Source organism: Manduca sexta, unplaced genomic scaffold, assembly GCF_014839805.1.
Source record: "Manduca sexta isolate Smith_Timp_Sample1 unplaced genomic scaffold, JHU_Msex_v1.0 HiC_scaffold_2527, whole genome shotgun sequence".
Taxonomy (NCBI): domain Eukaryota; kingdom Metazoa; phylum Arthropoda; class Insecta; order Lepidoptera; family Sphingidae; genus Manduca; species Manduca sexta.
Genome location: NW_023593500.1, coordinates 1 through 22,438, shown reverse-complemented (window position 1 = coordinate 22,438; position 22,438 = coordinate 1). Strand labels below are relative to the sequence as shown.

Sequence of the window (22,438 nt, the reverse complement as noted above, 5' to 3'; positions counted from 1 at the left end):
ATCCGTGAATAAAACCAATCATATAAGTCATTTAACGGTACATCAAAAATCCTTTGTTCTGATTGGTTCATTTTACGATCGAAAAAAGGACGGGGTCGGTTGAAATCGTCGGTAAGTAATACTACGTATACTTTTGTTACAGGAGCTCTACATGAAAAATTCCAACAACCCGATAATCCAGAATGAAACTATTGCCCAGAAGATGTTGCAGAATACGAAAGCGACCAACCATAGCTGTAAATCTCTATAACAAAACTTGGACTCATAAAAAGTTTTAATAATTGGCAAAGGATTACAATCTTTGCTTCTCATTTAATATGATAAAGATTTATTGACTACATTTGATAATTATTTACGTCTTGTATAAACAACGTTTGTGTTACAAAAAGATCCACATGCATATTAAAGTTCATAGGACCCGTAAGTGGAAGCTATCTCTGTAATTTTATTCCAGAATGTGGAGCAAGTTGAAGTGTTGGTTTTACAACATACCAGTTTTATACCATTGAGATTTTATATAGAAAAATATTAGATAAACCCTCATAAGACTGTATCTTGCTTATTTATGCTTTCTATAATTCCTAACCTCATGGTGGTGTAAACTTTAACGTGGGCGCGAAAATATATTACCCTAAACTGTGCCCTAATAGTTTGCCTGCTCATGTTTGACGCCATATTGAACGAACGATATATCTTTTGTTCCTCCAATATAGAGTCCATTAAACGATATATTCAGAAACAATTGAGGTGTGATTGTGCTGACCGTCGACAAAGAGCAATAACATCACATTTAGATATCATTTACTCTGAAGAGGGGAGTGGTTAATTTATTGTTAATTAAATTATAATGAATTCCATTTTAACGCCATCTATGAATTTATGTTAATCATTCCGTTTGTATGACTGTATTATTTATTGTTGCATGATGAATAGAATGTTTATTTTTTACATGTGTTTTTTTTTCTTTGTTTATATTCATCCTCTTAATTTCGAACGCGGTAGGTAAGTGACCATAACTGATTTGAGTTCAAATTACTGACAATTGGTTAGACCCTGGGGCATAACTACCGTAGGACTAGGCGACACTCCGGAGGGCAGGGGGTCCGTGACTGACCAGTGACCGGTTTTTTAGGCCACTATCCTGTGAAATCTAACTAAGCATTTTGGCTTCCAAAATTTTCCGCCCGCCTGGGTCCTTGCATCGGATTAACGTATTTCAGATGCTATATCGGCGGACTCTTTGTAACTGACCCTTGGTTCCCTACACCACTGGTTTGACCAAGGCGGAATGATAATCTGTGGGCTACCATAATATACTCTATTACTATTTGGAATACTGTAGGTACAAAATAAAAATCAGGTGCAATGTACTATGTCGTGACCGAAAAGTACTTTTATGTGATCGCTTTCATGTTTTCTATTTATTTATTGAATATATTTACCAAATAATAAATATTTACCATAAATAAACAAAACTTCCAAGCTGTGCTAACAAATAATTTTCAGACACTAAAACCATAAACATAAGAAAAATCATCTTATGGTATTTACTTTCTATGAAGTCTTGATGACTCACGAATAAGCAATATTAATTATTGTACGTGAAAATAGAAAAATTTCCCCCTAAATAGAAACAATTTAATAACATAATATAAAACTCATTGCAGGAAAATCTAATTTCCTATAATGGTAACTTGGCTATTTTTATAAAGCTGTTTCGACTAGCAAATTCTTCCAGAATTCATTGCGCAAGAATTTCCAGAGGCGTTTTGACTCGTAGCAGTATGTCATGTATGCCAAGATCACGTGGGCAGAGCCGCATGAAAAAACTACTCACATAACGAAAATACAGTACGTAGCAGACGGTACAAGTAATATAATCGGTATTGGACATGTTAAGTCTATGATCAAAGTTTGTCTCTCTTTAGCGTAGCTATCTAAGGTCGATGGGGTACTCGCATCATTTCCACGTGCAGGTGTATCTTTGGCACTTATAAGTACGTGACTATGTATTTACCTCACTGTTTTATCCCTTCGACAAAGTGCCTCTTCCTCTCAAAAATTACAAGTTTACTCCTCTGAGAACCCTAAAAGAAAGTATACACAGATGTTTTATTAGCGAATGTAAATTAATATATTATTCTATGACATTATAGTCTGTTGATTTATGCCAGTGCATATTTTTAATTAACATTTATAATGTAAATAAAAATATTTGTCTAATATTTAATGTATAGTTCCAATACAATATATAAAGCTCGACATCAGTTGAAGCAATCACACATCACTCGATCGTAGTTAAACCATCTTCATCATGAAACTCACTTTGGTAAGTTAATATTTAAAATACCTACTCTCTTACTAAGGAATAAGACTGCTTATTTCGGTAACGTCCTAGTATTCCATAGGTTCGATATATCGCAAGTTATTCATTTATCGCAAATCCAATACGATACGGCATTTTTTTAAATAAAAATCGGGCCTGAAACTTCTCGAGTATTTTTGACTATTTCTCATAGTTTCAAATTTCGTCTCCCACGGCCAATTGAAAAATTCCCCTGTAGTTATCCCTTGTAGGGGTTCGATATCCGTGGCTCACACTTCGCAGGTCTCAATGAATATTTATATCAATAGTCGACACACCGCCTCCTAGCGGTTACTGGATTATTGTGCAGGTGCCTCGTTTTCAGTCCCGAGTTTCGGAATTATCTCGATAACAATCGACTTCGAGTTTTAACTTCTCACCCCTCTCGGCATACCTTCGTTAGGGTAAAAAATATTATTTATAATTTAATAGTCATTATCAAAATTAACGATAACAATATTTTAAGAATATATCATACCATATTTCAACGTAATCGGTTAAGACGCTTAGATAATTCAGTCTTTCATATTCCTTTGTTAACATTTTAGCGTCTTGAAATTATTTATCTACTGACGGCGAACTACTTCCTTATTGGACAACTAGAAAGTATCTTTACCATAATTATTTAAGGTCTACTATTTATCTTTGATTTGACTATCTTCACGGTTAAGTATAAACATTACCTTCACCAGTACCGCCATTCTATATTATACTACTTATAACGTTTTTTTTTAAACACAATCATATTTTCGTCACAATCTTAATTTGTGCAGATACTGGGACTGATGGTACTTCTGGTAGCCATTGCTCAAGCGGCACCGGACGGATACAGAAGATACAATCCTTGTAAAAGGTACCATCATGGCAGACACGGCTGGCGTGGTAATCGTGATCGCGTCCGTCCTGGTTTAATACGTCGGAGATACTGGAACCGACCTGGTGCTTCCGATAATGACAGATCTCATGAAACAACAAATGATGGTGCCGGACCAACTCGTGGATCTTATGACAAAGATGGTGGATCTGGTGGTGTAGGTGGTGGGTCAGGCGCATCTAGCGGACATGCAAGAGCAATGGCAGGCGCTATTTCCAGCGCATCTAGCGGAAATGGAAGAGCAGTAGCGGGTGCTATATCAGGCGCTATTAGCGTAAATGGAAAAACAATGGCAGGCGCTATTTCAGGCGCATCTAGCGGCAATGGAAGAGCATTAGCGGGTGCTCTTTCAAGCGCATCTGGCGGAAATGGAAAGGCAGTATCGGGTGCTCTTTCAAGCGCATCTGGTGGAAATGGAAAGGCAGCAGCGGGTGCTCTTTCAAGCGCATCTGGTGGAAATGGAAAGGCAACAGCGGGTGCTCTTTCAAGCGCATCTGGTGGAAATGGAAAAGCAGCAGCGGGTGCTCTTTCAAGCGCATCTGGTGGAAATGGAAAGGCAGCAGCGGGTGCTCTTTCAAGCGCATCTGGTGGAAATGGAAAAGCAGCAGCGGGTGCTCTTTCAAGCGCATCTGGTGGAAATGGAAAAGCAGCAGCGGGTGCTCTTTCAAGCGCTTCCGGTGGAAATGGAAAGGCAGCAGCGGGTGCTCTTTCAAGCGCATCTGGTGGAAATGGAAAGGCAGTGGCAGGCGCTGGTTCAGCCGCATCTAGCGGTAATGGAAAAGCAGTAGCAGGTGCTGTATCAAGCGCATCTGGTGGAAATGGAGCCGCAGCAGCAGGTGCAAGTTCAGCCGCATCTAGCGGAAATGGAGCCGCAGCAGCCAGTGCGGGATCAGCCGCATCTAGCGGAAATGGAGCCGCAGCAGCAGGTGCGGGATCAGTCGCATCTAGCGGAAATGGAGCCGCTGCAGCAGGCGCTAGCTCGGCCGCATCTAGCGGAAATGGAGCAGCTGCAGCAGGCGCTAGTTCGGTCGCATCTAGCGGAAACGGAGCCGCTGCAGCAGGCGCTAGTTCGGCCGCATCTAGCGGAAACGGAGCCGCTGGAGCAGGCGCTGGTTCAGTCGCATCTAGTGGAAATGGAGCCGCTGCAGCAGGCGCTAGTTCAGCCGCATCTGGTGGAAATGGGGCAGCTGCAGCAGGTGCTGCTTCAGGCGCATCTAGCGGAAATGGAGGCGCCGGTGCAGGCGCTATTGCGTTAGCAAAGAGTGGCGCCGGTAAGTGGCGGCAACGCCAGAGCAATTGCTATTGCCTTAGCAAGAAACAAATCCGGTGACATCAAAGAAAAAAAGCATGAATCAATCGTAGAGCCATCCAAGAAATTATGTGCCCACGGGCACCATTGATGCATCCCCTACCTAGGTTTAGAAGTAAATTGTTATCTGCTATATAAAATTACACCTTTGAACAATAATTCGCCATTCGTAATGTAATATTATGTATATTAGATATTTTTTTGTAGTAATGATATCAGTTTAAAGTTTTGTAGTATCAGGTGAATTTAATCGTAAGCTAAATAAACTGAGCTGCTTCACCCGTGCGCTAGAAAATGTTTTAAAACATTTCCGCAACGCAATTGCAAATTACAACAACATTTACCGGACGATAGTGAGGTATCCAGCAAGAACAGCTTTCCTTTTATGTGAAATAAAAAAATAATGCCACCCCAACAAGCGAATAATCTTCGATTTTATACATGACTTGCCTTGTCGGAAATTGGAACTGTTATGATATGTACGATATTATGTTTTGTAACATGTTATAGTACTTGTTATACATTTTTACTTGTGTGGGAGCATTTAATATCTAAACGTAGCTGTATCCATAACTATCAATATATTGCGTAGTTTATAATATGGAGCATTTTTCCTATGTTTAAGTACTGAAAATAGTCAATTGCGCTTCTGGTATTGTTGAATGAGGTTTCTAGTGTTCCACTCGATTTCCAAATGATTCGAGAGTGACGGTGTTTCTCAAACTAGTTTTTGTTTTATTCTCGCTTATAGCATACGAGAAACATTTATTGTATAAACCAGGCTTAATGTTCAAATACTTTGCCACACTGCTTTTTGTAACAAATTTTGGAAGGAATAAAAATTCTAATTAATATTCTATGCTTTTAATTATGTGGGAGTGAATAAGCATTTACAATAATATATTTTTTACGATCACGAACCACTCAAACATGTCATAACTACACCACATCGCAGGGAATAATTATGTGCGCAAAGTGGTCGATATCGCAGCACGATGGAATTCGAAACAATATGATTTACATTTTCATACAAATTATACTATCAAAGATCTCGACTACAACATAACCATTACTGGATTAAGTATTGTAGCTGCAATGTAGTGTGATACGTGTGAACGAACCTGAATCTTAAATGCTAGTCATCACAAGCATTGTCTTCTTTGACAAATAAATGTTTAATACCATAGTACACTAGATATTAACTCCAAAGATAATAATGACAAAGATTCCATGTAGCCACGGACTCGCAAATATGAAACGTAGCGTAGCTTCGAACAAAAAAAAATTCTCTGCATCATACCTTACCAATAGTGAAAAACTGTTTCTATTAATTCAACTAATATTGTATCGAAAAAACTGTTGGAATTTCAATATTAAAGTACAAATAATTAATCTATATTATTTTGTATTTATCTTATTAGAAACCTTCGTGTTTAATATTTATCTATGTCATTTATGCAGTTTATGGTTGTAGGTGACTGTCACGTAAGCCTTTCAAGTGATTGACGAAAATATAAAATTTAAATATAATTTATTCAGTTTTTTCTGTAACCTTATTTCCCATTAAAACCAGTACCTTCTTTTTACCGTACTTATATTTTTTGAATATATTGTAGTTTTCCAGTATATTTTCGAAAATCTCCAACACAAATAATAGGTTTAAAATGATACCACCCAAACCTCATGGTTTCGATCCGCGTGCCGACGAGTACAGTAATAATGATTAGATTATTAGTTCGCTACGACTACGCGCATCCATAATGATGTCTCAGCCTCTCCCAGTGACCCTCCTGAGCCGAGGCTCGTAACCCCTTAAGTAGGCTGCCCTCAGCATGGTAGCTCAGTTTTCAAGGGTTGCGAGCACCTAAAACGTTCACTCAAGTCCGGTGTGTGTATAAGCCGGCTATTGCCAGTCTAACGCCCGAATACTCAAACGCCACTTAGATATTTAAGATGGCCTCACGGATTTAAGCATTCGTTATCTTTGAAATTGGTATACTGAAACGTCACTTATTTCCTAACCTTAAATTTAAGGCGACGAAGGTTTAAGGTCCGCTTATTGATTCAAACGGTATTCACAAACCCTGCTTAAAGTTTGACAGCTATTTAAGGCCGCCTTATATGGCTGTTAATTGAGATTAATTTGAGAGTGCTTGCGACTACTCTCAAATCTTTACGGTAAAATATTTATTGTTGTGTTAGTTGTTATTATATTCTCTTTCGATTTAATAAAATGTCTTTTCTTCACTATCATCACTGTCTGAAGAAGAATATAGGGTCAATCGAAGAAATCGAGAGAAATTAGACACTTTCGAAGAGTATTTATGTTCATTAATTCAGGAATTGTCCTATATTATGCTTTTTAATTCAGGAATTGTCATTTCAGCAATGTTCATTCATCATATTGATTTAAACTGGATATTGATCCAGCCTAGCCGGTCATAAAAAGAAATACCAGATATTTATTGCCCTTCGTTTCTTTACCACAAGCACCTATCAAAGGGTCATCTGGGTACATCATGGTGTACTAATATTATGGCACTAGTTGTGCCTGTGCTTATATCATGGAACTAGTTGTGCCTCTGCCTACCCCTTCTAGGATGATTAGCTTTATTATGTGTGTATGTAACAGTTTTAAGGGAAATAAATTTTATTGAAAGTCAACATGTCTGAATGAAGAAATAATTATTAGAGAAGCAAGAAGAAACTTTATTGTAATTATTATATTTTTTAATTGTAATTCTTATATATCAGAGATATAAACATTACATTACAGACATTTTGCTACACATAGTACATATATATAGATATGAGTACAATATGGTACATCATATTGTACTCATATCATGGAACTAGTTGTGCCTGAGCTCATATCATGGAACTAGTTCTGCCTCTGCCTACCCCTTCTAGGATGATTAGCTTTATTATGTGTGTATGTAACAATTTTAAGGGAATTTAATTTTATTGAAAGTCTGAACATGTCTGAATGAAGAAATATTTATTAGAGAAGCAAGAAGAAACTATATTGTAATTATTATATTTTTTAATTGTAATTCTTATATATCAGACATATAAAATTTTATTACAGACATTTTGCTACACATAGTACATATATATAGAAGATGCTTGCAGAAGTCTATTTCTTGAATAAATTATTGATTGATTGATTGATTATATATATCATACAAGAGAACCCACGGCCTCTCACTTCACAGCCGGCTACTCGCCCTCAGCTCACTGCTTGTGTTCCTCACGAGAGCTGCCAATAAAACAAATATATTTTTAAAAATTATTTAACAAAAAAAAATATCAGCCACATGATATCCATTGCTGAACAAAGGCCTCCCGCAAAAATTTCCAGATTGAATGTCGGAAGCAGCCCGCATCGAGCAATGCCCTTTTTTCTTAATTCAATGGGCCTCCAAATAAATCCAATACTTACTTTTTCACTATATCCAGCAGTTCTTGTTTTTCTATTTAGGTATCATTTCAACCAATTTTTTGGGTTTTGTTTTTTGCAGACTGCATTGATTATATAATTACAAAATAGAAACTTCTGTGGTAAGACACGAAATAAGAATTATGTTGTTAACAAAGAGAAAATAATCACTACGATTTACTTAATTGTTGACGAAAATTTGACAGATACAGAAGTTTTTTTCTAAAGTGACTAATGTCATTACTGATCATGCTGCCAAATGGCAAGTATAAATAAGTTGGAATGTATTTACTACATCAATGTTGAGAATTTAATAATTAAAATCATTTTTAATTAAACTGCGTATTACGTTATTTGATTTTTTATGTTTCATAAATTATGCTGCGTGAAACGACACATAAATATCATTTTATTAAAATTATGTAAACGAAAACAAACTTTTTATAATCTATAGCAAATTAACTGCTCCTCAACTGAGTTTTCCGTAAAATCTTTTAATGTACGTTTGAGAATGCCATTTAAATTAAGTAGCCTGTTAAATTTAAGTAGGCCTCAGACAAGTTGGTTGGTTGAGTAGCGTTTCAGTATTCGGGCGTAACAAACGTAATCAGATTAAAAAAAGGGTTAAAATGATCTCCGTTATCATCCCAATATAACGTCTCCTTTTGTGCATATTGATAGCGAACAGTGTACCGGTGGACCATCAGCCCACGTTGATTCGCCACGAGACCCAAATATCCGAAAACCGACAAATTGACAATACTTTAATGCAGCAGTTGACATTTCGCTATTAATTATAACATTCATGACTTTTTATCCTTGGTTCGAGAGAAAGCTTATTTTTCGAATCTAGACATATACTTACCTACAATATATTCTTAGTATTATATTTCTATAAATTTTTTATCTGGTATCTAAAAGGAACTGGTATCTACGGACGAAATTGCTGACAATAGCTTATAATAAATTAGGCCAAAATGTATTTTAAGATCTAAACATCGAAGAGATTGCTAACATATTAGTTTTTTTTGTAATCAAACTTATTTCCCGATTTTATCGCGTTTTTTTATATTTTTCTCCCGAAGTTTCGAAGACTTCGAAAGCTTCGTCGTCATCCGAAAAGACAAAGTTACAATATTTCTCTAATTTTTTTTTTATTTATTTATTTTTTATGGTCCGACATTTGCAGAATGAGCTTACAGTGTCTATTATATTTTTTTATTATATATCAGGGCCATAGCTAAAGACCAGTTCATAAAACATTAAACTCTCGTTATTTTAGCATATTATAATAAATAGGAAAGGTTAGCCGCATATTCGATATACACGTTTTTTCAATTCAAAAGCATTTTTCGATTTGAAATTCGTACCCAAAATATTTTGGGAACGAATTTCAAGATCGCTGTACAAAAGAATAATGTAACGTTATTAAATATATATTACAGTATGTTCTCTCAAACTACAATCTATTTCTATTTACACTACTATTAAATTATAAAGGTTATTAAAATTATTATTATTTTTTGTCTCAAATAAAAAAAAAATATAAATATTGAAGCGTAAATATATTTTAAAACATCTGTGATTTTCATACATTGGAATAGGACTTAAACTTCCACAAAAGTTATCAATATCGCTCAAAGGCGCACAACATACTTAAATATTATAGGTGAGATCACAAATATATACCTAAATCTCTTAAAAACGATGCGACAACATATTATATATTATTATTAATTACATTCAAGCTAATCTGATATTAATAAGAATAATTATAACTATATTAATAATACTTTGATATCGCTGAAAAGGAATTTCTTTTGAATCTTGATAGTACATTTAAATATTAATGACTAGCTTCCGCTCGCAGCTTCGCCCGCGTGGATTTCGGACTTCAAAAATGGAACCGGTCGCGAACGTTCGAGAATGTTCGTTTTACGAAGCTACTCGCTAGGTGATTCGCTAGCCTCTAGGTGCCAAGCAAGCCGCCTGCGTGTGCGTTCGCGACCTTATATATATACAAAAATAATCCTTATAGAATGATTCAGTATTCACGCATGATGGCTTATTATTAGCGTATTTCATGTATAACTTTGGTGTTTCTATACCGATTTCTATGATTCTTTTTTATGGAATATTTAATAATGTTAACTTTTATAATTAGGGATGACTGAGAGTGTTATAAACGTAAGAGTAGACTAATATAATGAGAATGCTTCGGACTGCTAAGCTATCGGGAGTTACAGGTGTTATTGTGAGTCAACCATAAAAGATAGACATATGCTGTGGTGGGATATTTTTTACATAATTTTAAGGAGAACATTTCCGTCATACATGATTTCTGTGTAGCTTTAACCATTATGGTTGCACACGCGACGGAAGCTTAAAAATGGAGTAACTTCTCCCGTTTTCCCAACATTTCCCTTCACTGCTCTGTTCCTATTAATTGTAGCGTGATGAAAAGTACACTATAACCAGCACAGGAGTATGACAAATAATTGTACCAAGTTTCGTTAAAATCCGTCGAGTAGTTTTTGTTTCTATAACGGTTATACAGACAGACAGACAGACAGACAGACAGACAGACAGACAGACAGACAGACAGACAGACAGACGGACAGACAGACAGACAGACAGACAAAAATTTCACAAATTGCATTTTTGGCATCAGTATTGATCCCTAATCACCCCCTGATAGTTATTTTGGAAATATATTTCATGTACAGAATTGACCTCTCTACAGATTTATTATAAGTATAGATATAGATTTCATGTATAACTTTGGTGTTTCTATACCGATTTCTATGATTCTTTTTTATGGAATATTTAATAATGTTAACTTTTATAATTAGGGATGACTGAGAGTGTTATAAACGTAAGAGTAGACAAATATAATGAGAATGCTTCGGACTGCTAAGCTATCGGGAGTTACACGTGTTATTGTGAGTCAACCATAAAAGATAGACATATGCTGTGGTGGGATATTTTTACATAATTTTAAGGAGAACATTTCCGTCATACATGATTTCTGTGTAGCTTTAACCATTAAGCTTGCACACGCGACGGAAGCTTACAAAATGGAGTAACTTCTCCCGTTTTCCCATCATTTCCCTTCACTGCTCTGCTCCTATTAATTGTAGCGTGATGAAAAGTATACTATAACCAGCACAGGAGTATGACAAATAATTGTACCAAGTTTCGTTAAAATCCGTCGAGTAGTTTTTGTTTCTATAACGGTTATACAGACAGACAGACAGACAGACAGACAGACAGACAGACAGACAGACAGACAGACGGACAGACAGACAGACAGACAGACAAAAATTTCACAAATTGCATTTTTGGCATCAGTATCGATCCCTAATCACCCCCTGATAGTTATTTTGGAAATATATTTCATGTACAGAATTGACCTCTCTACAGATTTATTATAAGTATAGATAGATATAGATAGATATAGATTATAACTATACCGTCTTAGTACCTTAGTATTTGTGAAGTGACCCCTACAGCAATATTTACCACCAAAAACTATATAGGAGTACGTGCTAATGAAATAAACGATTAAAATCTATATATTTTTATAATAAAGCTAACAAAAATAATTTTAGTCACTTTAGGTATCTCTGAACAGCATTTTATTTCATGAATAAACCTGATTTTTTAAATAACGTATTATCAATATGTATAAAGGTTCAAAAATACGTAATGATGGAATTTTATTATTATTAAAGAATATATTTAAAAAAAAATCTTAGCTGAAATCGTCAATACTGGATTATTACAGAGATTGCGTATGATTGACAAATTAATTACTTATGTGAAAACAAAAAAATATTTATTCAAAATTGCGCTAAACTCCTTAAGGTTATAGCTTAAGGTCCATTTTCATACATTTTGTTTCACCTTTAATCTGGGTAACTAAACAAGTATTGACAAGTAAAGAATTTAAATTCACGTCTAGTTAGTGATTAGTTCTCGCAGTTGAAAGAAAAACGTAAAAATAATTAATATGCATGGATATTTCGGCCTTTAAAATTTAATACGACGAAATAATTGCCAATACTTACTTGTTTAGTTACCCAGATTAAAGGTGAAACAAAATGTATGAAAAATGGACCTTAAGCTATAACCTTAATTACCCGGCTTGACTTATTGTAGACTGTGTTAATATTATGATTAAATGCATTATAATTCTCTCTCGTGAATTAAACAAAGGTATGTCAATTCCGGACTTTAAAGAATTTGTGAATGAATGGTAGCTTTAACTTTGTTAGTTTTGAAATATAACAGTTTTTATTTTCATACACATGTGAGACGAAAAATAAAATAGTGATTTCTTATGTTCACGCGAATGTTACATCTAAATAAAACTGTATTTCGGATTTTATCGCGGTGTTTTCTATTTTTATTTTCTTCCTTCGTTTCGTTTTACAGCCTTCATGGTCACCGAGCGGACTGAGGTGTTGGACGTCGAAATAGGGAAAAAATTTAACACGAAAATTCGCAATAAAATCCGAAAACTAGTCCTATTTCGAAATATGGTCATATTAAAGTTCTGCGTATAAATAAAAAAAAAACTTATTTTTATAAAAAGATGCTCGTAACATACGAAACGTTATCTAAACTATAAATTATAATAATAGCAGGTCGCAAGTCAATTGTACACTACTTATAGGTAAATAAATAAAGTTTTGAGTTTGTCTAACTATACCTACTAAGCACAACTTGCTATAAGTACATAATTCGTTACTTACATAAATATAAATCTTCATATGAATTATTCTGCAAACAATGCTTTTCTGCTACTTTTAAATATATTGCGCATAATCTCTAAATAATATTTAACAGATATCTATATTTTTTTTATATTTTCCCGCCATTAATACCAAAGAGGTTGACACTGCCCGCCATTTTTCTTACTGCATTTACTGTATAGTGCAAGTGATGGGGTGTGTGAGAAGGTAGTTGAGCAGCACGGGAGTGCCTGCCGCCACCTCCAAGTTCAGGTTCCTCTCCTCCTCCGACTCCTCAGGTTCCTCCGACGATATGGACATCTTCTCCTTATCCAGCAACAAATCCGTGGACGTGTTGTCCCCTGGCACAGAGTCGACGAATACCTGAATAAAGTATTTTTATCGGTAAAAAGAAATGACACGGAGTTGAGACTCCACGGTTGACAAAAGTCCGGCTAGTAGACCAATAGGATGATACTTGACATTAATAAACTTGAAACTGATGATAACCTCATCATCCTCATAGCTGTGGTCTTCTGGCTCCTCGACCTGCGGCACGTAGCGCGGCGTGTAGTCGCTGTCGTCCGAGTTGTAATCATCAGAGTCCTCGTCGCATTCGAAATAGCGACTCTGAAACAATTACTTCAATTCAAACGGACATTACTATTGACATATTATGTCAGTGTAGCTTAGATTGAATAATAATGTATTGTACGTTGTCAGGTAATGTGATCAGTGGCGTAGCTTAGTTAGGTCGGAGGGCGGGCCAACCCCACGCTTGGTACGTTTAGGGGAGCAGGAAAATGCGTAAAAAACCTTAATTTTTTTAAAATTGTATTCTTAGTATTGGAGGCTGGTGCGGAGGGAGGGGATGCAAATTTTGAGTCCGTCCTGGGCAGCAGTACCTAACCCATGTTACACAACTGAATATTGGGTTTTTCTGTTGAGTAACTACTACCTATCAACACGGAGTCTGGAATTCTCCTCGTTAAGTGGCAATAAACTCAATGAAATAATATAAAAATATGATAGCAAAGCTTGCAGAATGTTGATGATAAGTATTTGATAAAACATCTGCTTACTCTAGTACAGAGCAAATTTCATTTTTTTTTTTGTTTTCGCGGAGAAAGTGCCTTATTACTACCGCCCAGCCTACGTGGGGGGCGACTGAGCGGTTATGCTGGGGTAACCGTGCCTTACGGCCCGGCGTTGAGCCGCCCGGGTTTGATGGTGACCTTCAGGCGACCGCCGGGCCGAGTCCCTAACCCCCCCCCCCCCCTAACAGCCCCCTGCTGCCCGCCGACGACCCCCTTCGTGGCACCTATTAGTCGCCTCTTACGACAGGCAGGGGATACCGTGGTGGAATTCTCCAAACGCCCCCATTCCACAGGGCGGACAGAGCAAATTACCTACCCTAATAAAATTTATAAATTTAAATATAAAGAAGTATGTACTTAATAAGCTAAAAATGCCACTAGCACATACTACATATATTGTATTTAGGTTCTCAGTGTTTGTTACAAAAATAAAATTTAAAGGCTAAGTTAAAAAAAGGAAAATAATAACATTATAATACTTAACAAAAAAATGATAATTAGAACCTGATTATAGAGACACGTGTCCGGCCAAAGGCCAAAGTAGGTATATAACAAGGATAAGTAGGTAACAAGAGCAAAATAGAGGCTGATCTCATTTCTGCATTAATTATCTCTAGTCTCTAGAATTACTGTTAAACATTACTGCAATATTCAACATCCATTAATGCTTTTGTGCGAACATTGAATCATGATGTGCACTTTATGAAGGTAATGAATATTCTGCGAGTTAGCTACCGCTAAAACGATTATCTTGATGTTGGCATTCTTGCGCAAGACGTTCCTATTCAAATTAATTGAAGTAATATAAGTTTGAACTTGTATTTATTTATATTTAGTTTACTTAGAAAATTTGCCTATGTATTCAATTAAAACTCTTTTTTTTATTCCGCTATTTATTAAAAAAATTAATTCGCGTGATAACAGTGTTACTAAAACTAAATGATATTGAATTATTAGTATTTTTTGGTGTACCACAGATTATTCTGACTTAGAACGTATAATGAAACGTCGATGGCAGTACTACCACCACAACAAAATCTTACGGAATGTCATGCACTGTGCTGTCACTTGTCAAAATAATGATGATACATTATTGTTGATTACGAAAACGAATTAATTTTAAACACAACAAAGGCCATACGACGCGGAAACAACACGTAGACTCTATAAACATGCGTTATTGACATACACGTGCAAAACAAACCGCGTATACGACCGCCTGAACAAACATCTCAGACGTAAAATGTTCAGTGCACATCGAGCGTGAAAAACATATCAATAGTTTTGTGGCGCGGAGATCCTGTTAGCGCGAACAATGGCCGCGGCGCTGGCGAACGACTCGCCTAAATATCGCAACAGTTTGATATGCTGCAGCCCAAGGACGTCGGATGGCACGGCAGGGAGTCCATCGTCGTCGTCCACGTCCGGCTGCGTTTCTGCAGACGAGAGCCTCGACTCCACCTACATCCCAAAGTCAATAGCAAACAAGAAACTCAAAATTCACAGTTCCGCGTCACGCGAAGACATAGAAAAAGCTGTGATTCAGTGCAAAGAACTAATTTTAAACAGTACTCAATGTTCTGATGAAAGAAAATGGCTGGTCAGATATTTAGTTGAGTTAAGATTAAGGCTAGAGGATTTAAAGGAGAACGATGGTCAGGCGAGGCTCCGGGTCGCCATCAAAGGTCACCATTTCGAACAACAAATGAATCCAAGCAACAGAAAACAGTATTGCGATCACTGCAGTGGTGTGATTTGGAGTATAGTGCAAAACTCGTATGTGTGTAGTGACTGTGGATATCTGTGCCACTACAAATGTGTAGACCAGATTTGCAGGATATGTGCACATGTTGTTATGACAGAAAAAGGGGAGTTTGAAATGAATATATGCCCTGAAAAAGGCCTGGCCGCTCAGGACTACAAGTGTGTTGAATGTCAAACAGCACTAACATTCAAAGACTCATGGAATGAGCCTCGTTTGTGTGACTATACTGGTCTTTACTTTTGTGGGACGTGTCACTGGAATGATCCATCTCCAATCCCAGCAAGAGTTGTCCATAACTGGGACTGGGACAAGAGGTATGTGTCACGGATTGCATACCAAATGTTGACACTATCATGGTCAAGACCGTACATTGATGTTGAGAGAATAAACCCTAGATTATTCAGCTTCATAGCTGAGCTGGAGTGGGTACACAAAATGAGGAAGGACTTGGAGTGGATGAGACGGTACTTATGTGCGTGTGCAGAGGGCTCTACTTTACTTTCACCACTATTTGTACAGCTGGGTGATGTAAACAAGAAGTACAGTATGGCACACTTGCAAGCCATTAATGATGGCTCCCTCGAGACACAGTTGACTGAACTGACAGAAGTATGTCGAGCGCACATAACAAACTGTCAGTTGTGTTCAGGCAAAGGTTATTTGTGTGAAGTATGTGGAAATAATGAGGTTTTATACCCATTTGACAGTGGCGCAGTGATGTGCGAGAAATGTAATTCTCTGTACCATAGAGGATGCTGGCTACGGTAAAAGCCAAATTTGTATGAAGTGTGCACGCTTGACGCGCAAGAGTCAGACTTCTGAAGTAAGCCACACTGTCTCAATTAGAATATGATATTGACAAGTTTGTTGACTAGCTTTTTCCATTATATTGCAAAAAGTTGCCCATTTCTGATCTATTGTTTATAACTGCATTATTTTCCTTGATTTATACCTTTTCATATCATCATGATTGGTGTTTTATTTGACAATTTATTTTAAATAACCTGGCATAATTTCTGTATATGCCAATTTAGTTTTAATTAATGTTTTGACCTGAAATTACATTATTAATATCAGCCAAAAAAAAACATTGTTACGCCATCAACAATTTGTTTTTCTTTATTATTTAATCAGGCAGCTATGTAATAATATAATAGCCAATATTTACCACAATGCCAACTAAAAATTTCGATATGTATTGATGCTCACACACATTGGGTCATAAATCAAAATGTATTATTTCATAGTGAACCTGTTTTAAAGAATATTTTTTTTTGTAAATATTTTAAAAAAAGTTTAAGTACATTTATATCAATAATTAAAAAAGAATCTTTGGCAATAAATAGTAAAATAGATACATTAAAATATAACTAATTAAATTAAAAAAATTAAATTACTAACCAATTGGATAATTTGCAAAAATATATAATATTTATTTATGAACAGTGGATCACTTATTTAATTTAAAATATACAATGATCACAGCTCCATTGTATGGTCTTTGTCATGAAACATAAATATGTAATCACTTGATCCCTGGTAAGAGTAATACTCTAAATCTAAATTTCATTTCATTTCTTCAGTCTCATTTAGGCTAATATAAAATAATTAAATATTTCATTTAGTAAACTAGCCTCAAATTAATACTAATTTTGAAACTTAAGCTCTACCTATCAAACTAATCTGAATTTAATATATTTTTTTCATAGAAAAGGGCTTTTAAATACAATTGTTATTTTTTTTTTTGCAAATACACTATATAATAACTGTGAATATTAACATTACTTATAAGTGATCTTTATAGCAAAAAATCGTGACGTGACGTGTTTCTTCTCAACCCTGTCGCCTAAAAAGCATTTTTGATTTTATATAATAAAATTTATTGGCTGGCTTGATGGACCAAAATAAGCTTTGAATTGTGGTTGTAATTTTCTTGAGTTTCTGTCGTATAATTTAAAATTCTTTAATACACTCTTTCATGTTTATAAAATTGATATGAGGGAAAGAAACTAAACAATATATTAAAGTATCCCCAACGAAAAGATTTTTAGTTTGTAGTTATTTTTAATTTCTCATGTCAATCAAAAGTTAGTCTGCTGCTTAACTGTTGTAATATCTTTACTTGGTACAATGAACAAAGGATACTTTAGCCAATATAAAGAGATTTTTTACATAAAATAAATGTACATTTTTTAACACAAAATGGGAGCAAGTAAGTTAGAAACATGAAATCTGTGTATATTGGTATTGCCTACGATCTCTTTCTGCAATTGCATAATACATGAGAGGACAAAAATAATATTATATTGCATGGGTTGTTCAAGAAATAATTATTTATTCTGATGATATCTTCTGTAATGACCTTTGTTGTCTGTACATCCTCTGATCTTAAATATGCTTTCATTGGGTTTTTAAATTACAAAGGATTTGAATCCAATGTGATATAATAAAGTATATTATGTGTTAGTCATCTCTATTAAAATCCCACAAAGGAAAGTACATATATTGCCATTAAAGACATATTGTATATTATAAAATTAAGATTATAGATTATTATAAGCATAAAAATATTAACATATAAATATTTGTGCACCTCGTATTATATTTAATTTTATTAAGGCCAAAGTTTCGATCATCAGTAGTTCTATCGGATGAATAACTGCAGATATAATATTTTTCTATACAGAGCCAAAATGTGTAGTTGTTCGTCCGTTAAACGTTATCTAAAGATTGAAATATTAGCTATAAGCTTTATTTGTGAATAAATCAAGGCGCATACTACATTTTCTGGTTAGCATCATTGTATCCGACGTCTAACCGCCATAAATACTTATCTATACAAAATAAAATTTTAATTTATTATAATTTTAATAGACCGACATAATTCCAATCGAAGGACGCAACATCGCTGACCGACATTATAATAATAATAATAAATAATAATATCAGCCCTGTATTAAATACTTGCCCACTGCTGAACATGGGCCTCCTCTACTATTGAGAGGGATTAGGCCTTAGTCCACCACGCTGGCCTAGTGCGGATTGGTAGACTTCACACACCTTCGAAATTCCTATAGAGAACTTCTCAGATGTGCAGGTTTCCTTGCGATGTTTTCCTTCACCGTTAAAGCGAACGATAAATTCACAAAGAATCCACACATGATTTTAGAAAAGTCAGAGGTGTGTGCCCTTGGGATTTGAACCTGCGGACATTCGTCTTGGCAGTCCGTTCCACACCCAACTAGGCTATCGCCGCTTAAATTATATTTTACCGACATTATATTTGGATTACATTGTACGTCAGGTGTAGAAATCACTAGATGAATCGGTAGTGTGCGCTCGGACTTAATCGTATAGGTTTATTGTAAATCAAAATTGTTCGACTAACATCGATTGTTAAATGTTATTTAAATCGATTTTGTGATTCGGTGCTCATTGTTTTATTTGGCAATAAAAGTAAGCTTTAATATTGTAATGTTTGTTTTAATAACTGACGCCGACGACTTTAAGTTAGTCACGAGTGATGTCACTGTTATTGTTTCCGGTAATTCATAACGGCATGCATTGTGTGCCATGGAATTATACCACAGGAACGATAGTGTATGATTTGTCTAGAATGTGTCACGTTTACAGAGGGGGTTAAGAGATTAAGGGCCCGTTCCACAAGTTTTGAATAAATGCTACTGGTAACATACATTTATAAACCGACCAAATACAAAAGTCTCACTCTAATCTATGCTCCCAAATATCTATACTATTATATAAAGCTGAAGAGTTTGTTTGTTTGTTTGAACGCGCTAATCTCAGGAACTACCGGCTCAAACTGAAAAATCTTTTTGTGTTGGATAGCCCTTTCTTCGTGGAGTGCTATAGACTATATATCATCACGCTATAACCAATAGGAGCGGAGCAGTAATGGCTTATCTCAGGAACTACCGGTTCGAATTGAAAAATTCTTTTTGTGTTGGATAGACCTCTGTTCGTGGGGTTCTATAGGCTATATATCATCACGCTATAACCAATAGGAGCGGAGCAATAATGGCTTATCTCAGGAACTACCGGTTCGAACTGAAAAAATATTTTTGTGCTTAATAGCTCTTTATTTGTGGAGTGCTATAGGCTACATATGATCACGCTATGACTAATAGGAGCGGAACAGTAATGGCTAATCTAAAATTTTGAGCTGAAAAAATATTGTTGTGTTGGATAGCCCTTTGTTTGTGGAGTGCTATAGACTTTATATCATCACGCTTTGACCAATAGGAGCGGAGCAGTAATGGCTAATCTCAGGAACTATCGGTTCGAACTGAAAAAATATTTTTGCGTTGGAATGCCCTTTGTTCCTGAAGTGCTATAGGCTATATATCATCACGCTATGACCAACATGAGCGGAGTAGTAATGAAACATGTTGCAAAAAAGGAGAAAATTTATCACTTTTGAGAGCTTCCGTTGCGTGCGCTACGTAAACGGTTAAAGTTATGCAACAATGATGTATGACGGGATTGTTCCTCTTAAAAGTTCTACAAAAATATATTATAAAACAAAGTCCCCCGCTGCATATGTCTGCCTGAACGTGTTAAACTCAAAAACTACCCAACGTATTTAGATGAAATTTGGTATGGAGACAGTTTGAGACCCTGGGAAGAACATAGGCTCCCGGGAAAATATATAGCGTGATTTTTATAACGGAAAACTGTAGCTCGAAAACTTTTATATCGCGGGCGCGAGCAAAAGCTATAGTATGGTAATAAAATGACAAGGTACTATCTATTTGAGTTGTTTAATACGTTAACTGTCAAATAGAATTTACTTCACACATGTCAAGCTTGCCCTAATTATAGGCTATGGACATTTATATATCCTCAAAATAGGGTTACGCATGTCTCAAAAGTGTAGACAGTGTAGCGGGTGCCTAGCTCACAGATGGTATATATCCATTCTGTAATAATATATATACTAATATATATATACTGCCTCGGTGGCGTAGTTGTATTGCATGTCCGGTACAATAGCGCTCTGAGGTCCTGGGTTCGAATCCCGGGTCGGGCAAAGTGATATTTGGGTTTTTCTGCTCAGTATCAGCCCGGAGTCTGGAATTTGTGCCCGATATGGCGATAGGCTCGCCCCCTATCACATCATGGGACGGAACATACTTGGCGAAAAGTGGGTGCCCTAGTTGCGCCTCTGCATACCCCTTCGGGGATAAATGCGTGATGTTATGTATGTATGTAATAATATACAAGACATCAAATAAACAGCATCACGCCTTTTCCCCTTTTCAGGAGTAGGCAGGGATGTAACACGCTTAAATCTGACCAGCTATATAACGTCTCATGTAATAGGAAACGAGCCTGTTACCATACTAAGCATAATTCCAGACTCCAGGCTTGTACTGAACAGATAACCACATACTGCCAGACCCGAGATTCGACCCGAGACCTCAACGCGGTAGGTAACCGTACCGCGCAAAAACAGCCACTGAACCAATCAATTAACTAGATCTCCGAACTCTGCCAAGTATGCCGTTATATCACACACTAATACTATTTAATACAGTAATTATATTACCAGTGCCGTTACCAACCTTTTATGCGACCGGTGCGAGGTTTTTATGATTATTTTGAATAACGAGACATGCTTGCCATTCGCCTGATGGTAAGCGATACGACCGCCCATGAACAGTAGAAACACCATCCAATACTTTGAATTACAATGTATTGTTTGGTATTCCACTGCGCTCGCCATGTTAGTCTTATTATATCCAGTAATAATCTGGCTACAATGTCCTTCAAACTGGAACACAACAGTGACTATACACTGCTGCTTGGCGGCATAAATACATTCCGGTGGTACCTACCCAGGCGGACTCTCACATATGAGAGACCTACCACCAGTATAGTACGTAGCTTCTATAGCTGTGCCCATACAATCCAAAACTTGGTCCTGGTGTGGTTACTTTTGCGTCCCTCCAGGGTCTGGGCACAGGTGGTGCAGCACTGTTAATAAAACGTACCTGACACTCCAGACACCTGCAGGACTCCCTGTAGGTGCAGGTCATGAGCGCGCTCTCGATGTGCTGCAGGTACTGTCCGTCGGTGTCCAGGCGCCGCTTGCGCCGCCCAGCGACTGCAAGAACGTCACCAGCGGGATCCGACGGCGGGACTTGGGCTTCGGCGTTGTACTGATGGATAAAAATTTTATTTAGTAGAATTGCTTTAACCGACTCCAAAAAGTAGGAGGTTATCAATTCGACGTGTTTTTATATTTGTTACCACAGAACTGGGTCCAAAAAATATTTATTTATTCGAAAGAATATATCTCCAGATTGGTCCTAGATTTTTTTTCAAAATCGCCTTCAGTAACTTGTTTATAAAACTCATATAACTAGAATAATGATGTTGTCCCGCTATCGTCTAAGTAAACAATTATATTGCAAACTAGCTTCCGCCCGCAGCTTCGCCCGCGTGGATTTCGGACTTCAAAAATGGAGGAAGTGCTCAATTTGTCGGGATGTTTTTTAATGTATGGTCTGATGATGGAATCCTGGTGAAATCGAAGGAACTTTTAACCATTAAGGTTGCACACGCGACGGAAGCTTAAAAAATGGAGTAACTTCTCCCGTTTTCCCAACATTTCCCTTCACTGCTCTGCTCCTATTAATTGTAGCGTGATGAAAAGTATACTATAACCAGCTCAGGAGTATAAAAATAATTGTACCAAGTTTCGTTAAAATCCGTCGAGTAGTTTTTGTTTCTATAACGGTTATAGAGATGGACAGACAAACAGACAAAATTTTACTAATCATATTTTGGCATCAGTATCGATCCCTAATCACCCCCTGATAGTTATTTT

At 36.4% G+C, this 22,438-nt stretch overlaps 3 protein-coding genes across 3 annotated transcripts; 2 read left to right on the top strand and 1 right to left on the bottom strand.

Annotated features, from left to right (window-relative positions):
- Positions 1 to 2,224: 2,224 nt before the first annotated feature.
- Positions 2,225 to 4,843, top strand: LOC115453725 (putative mediator of RNA polymerase II transcription subunit 12). Its single transcript, XM_030182442.2, has 2 exons — positions 2,225 to 2,329; positions 3,139 to 4,843. The coding sequence occupies exon 2, from the start codon at positions 4,058 to 4,060 to the stop codon at positions 4,493 to 4,495; it is 438 nt and encodes a 145-aa protein (XP_030038302.2). The 5' UTR covers positions 2,225 to 2,329; positions 3,139 to 4,057; the 3' UTR covers positions 4,496 to 4,843.
- Positions 4,844 to 12,862: 8,019 nt separating this feature from the next.
- On the bottom strand, positions 12,863 to 21,767 carry LOC115453728 (the record flags this gene model as incomplete). Its single annotated transcript, XM_037446079.1, is given in 4 exon segments — positions 12,863 to 13,107; positions 13,234 to 13,353; positions 21,600 to 21,706; positions 21,709 to 21,767. Coding segments are annotated over 4 exon segments (478 nt in total), but the record flags the coding sequence as incomplete, so codon positions are not given.
- Positions 14,863 to 16,353, top strand: LOC119192253 (differentially expressed in FDCP 8 homolog). The gene has a single exon (XM_037446078.1). It carries the CDS (start codon positions 15,136 to 15,138, stop codon positions 16,351 to 16,353), a length of 1,218 nt encoding a protein of 405 aa, XP_037301975.1. The 5' UTR covers positions 14,863 to 15,135.
- Positions 21,768 to 22,438: the final 671 nt, after the last annotated feature.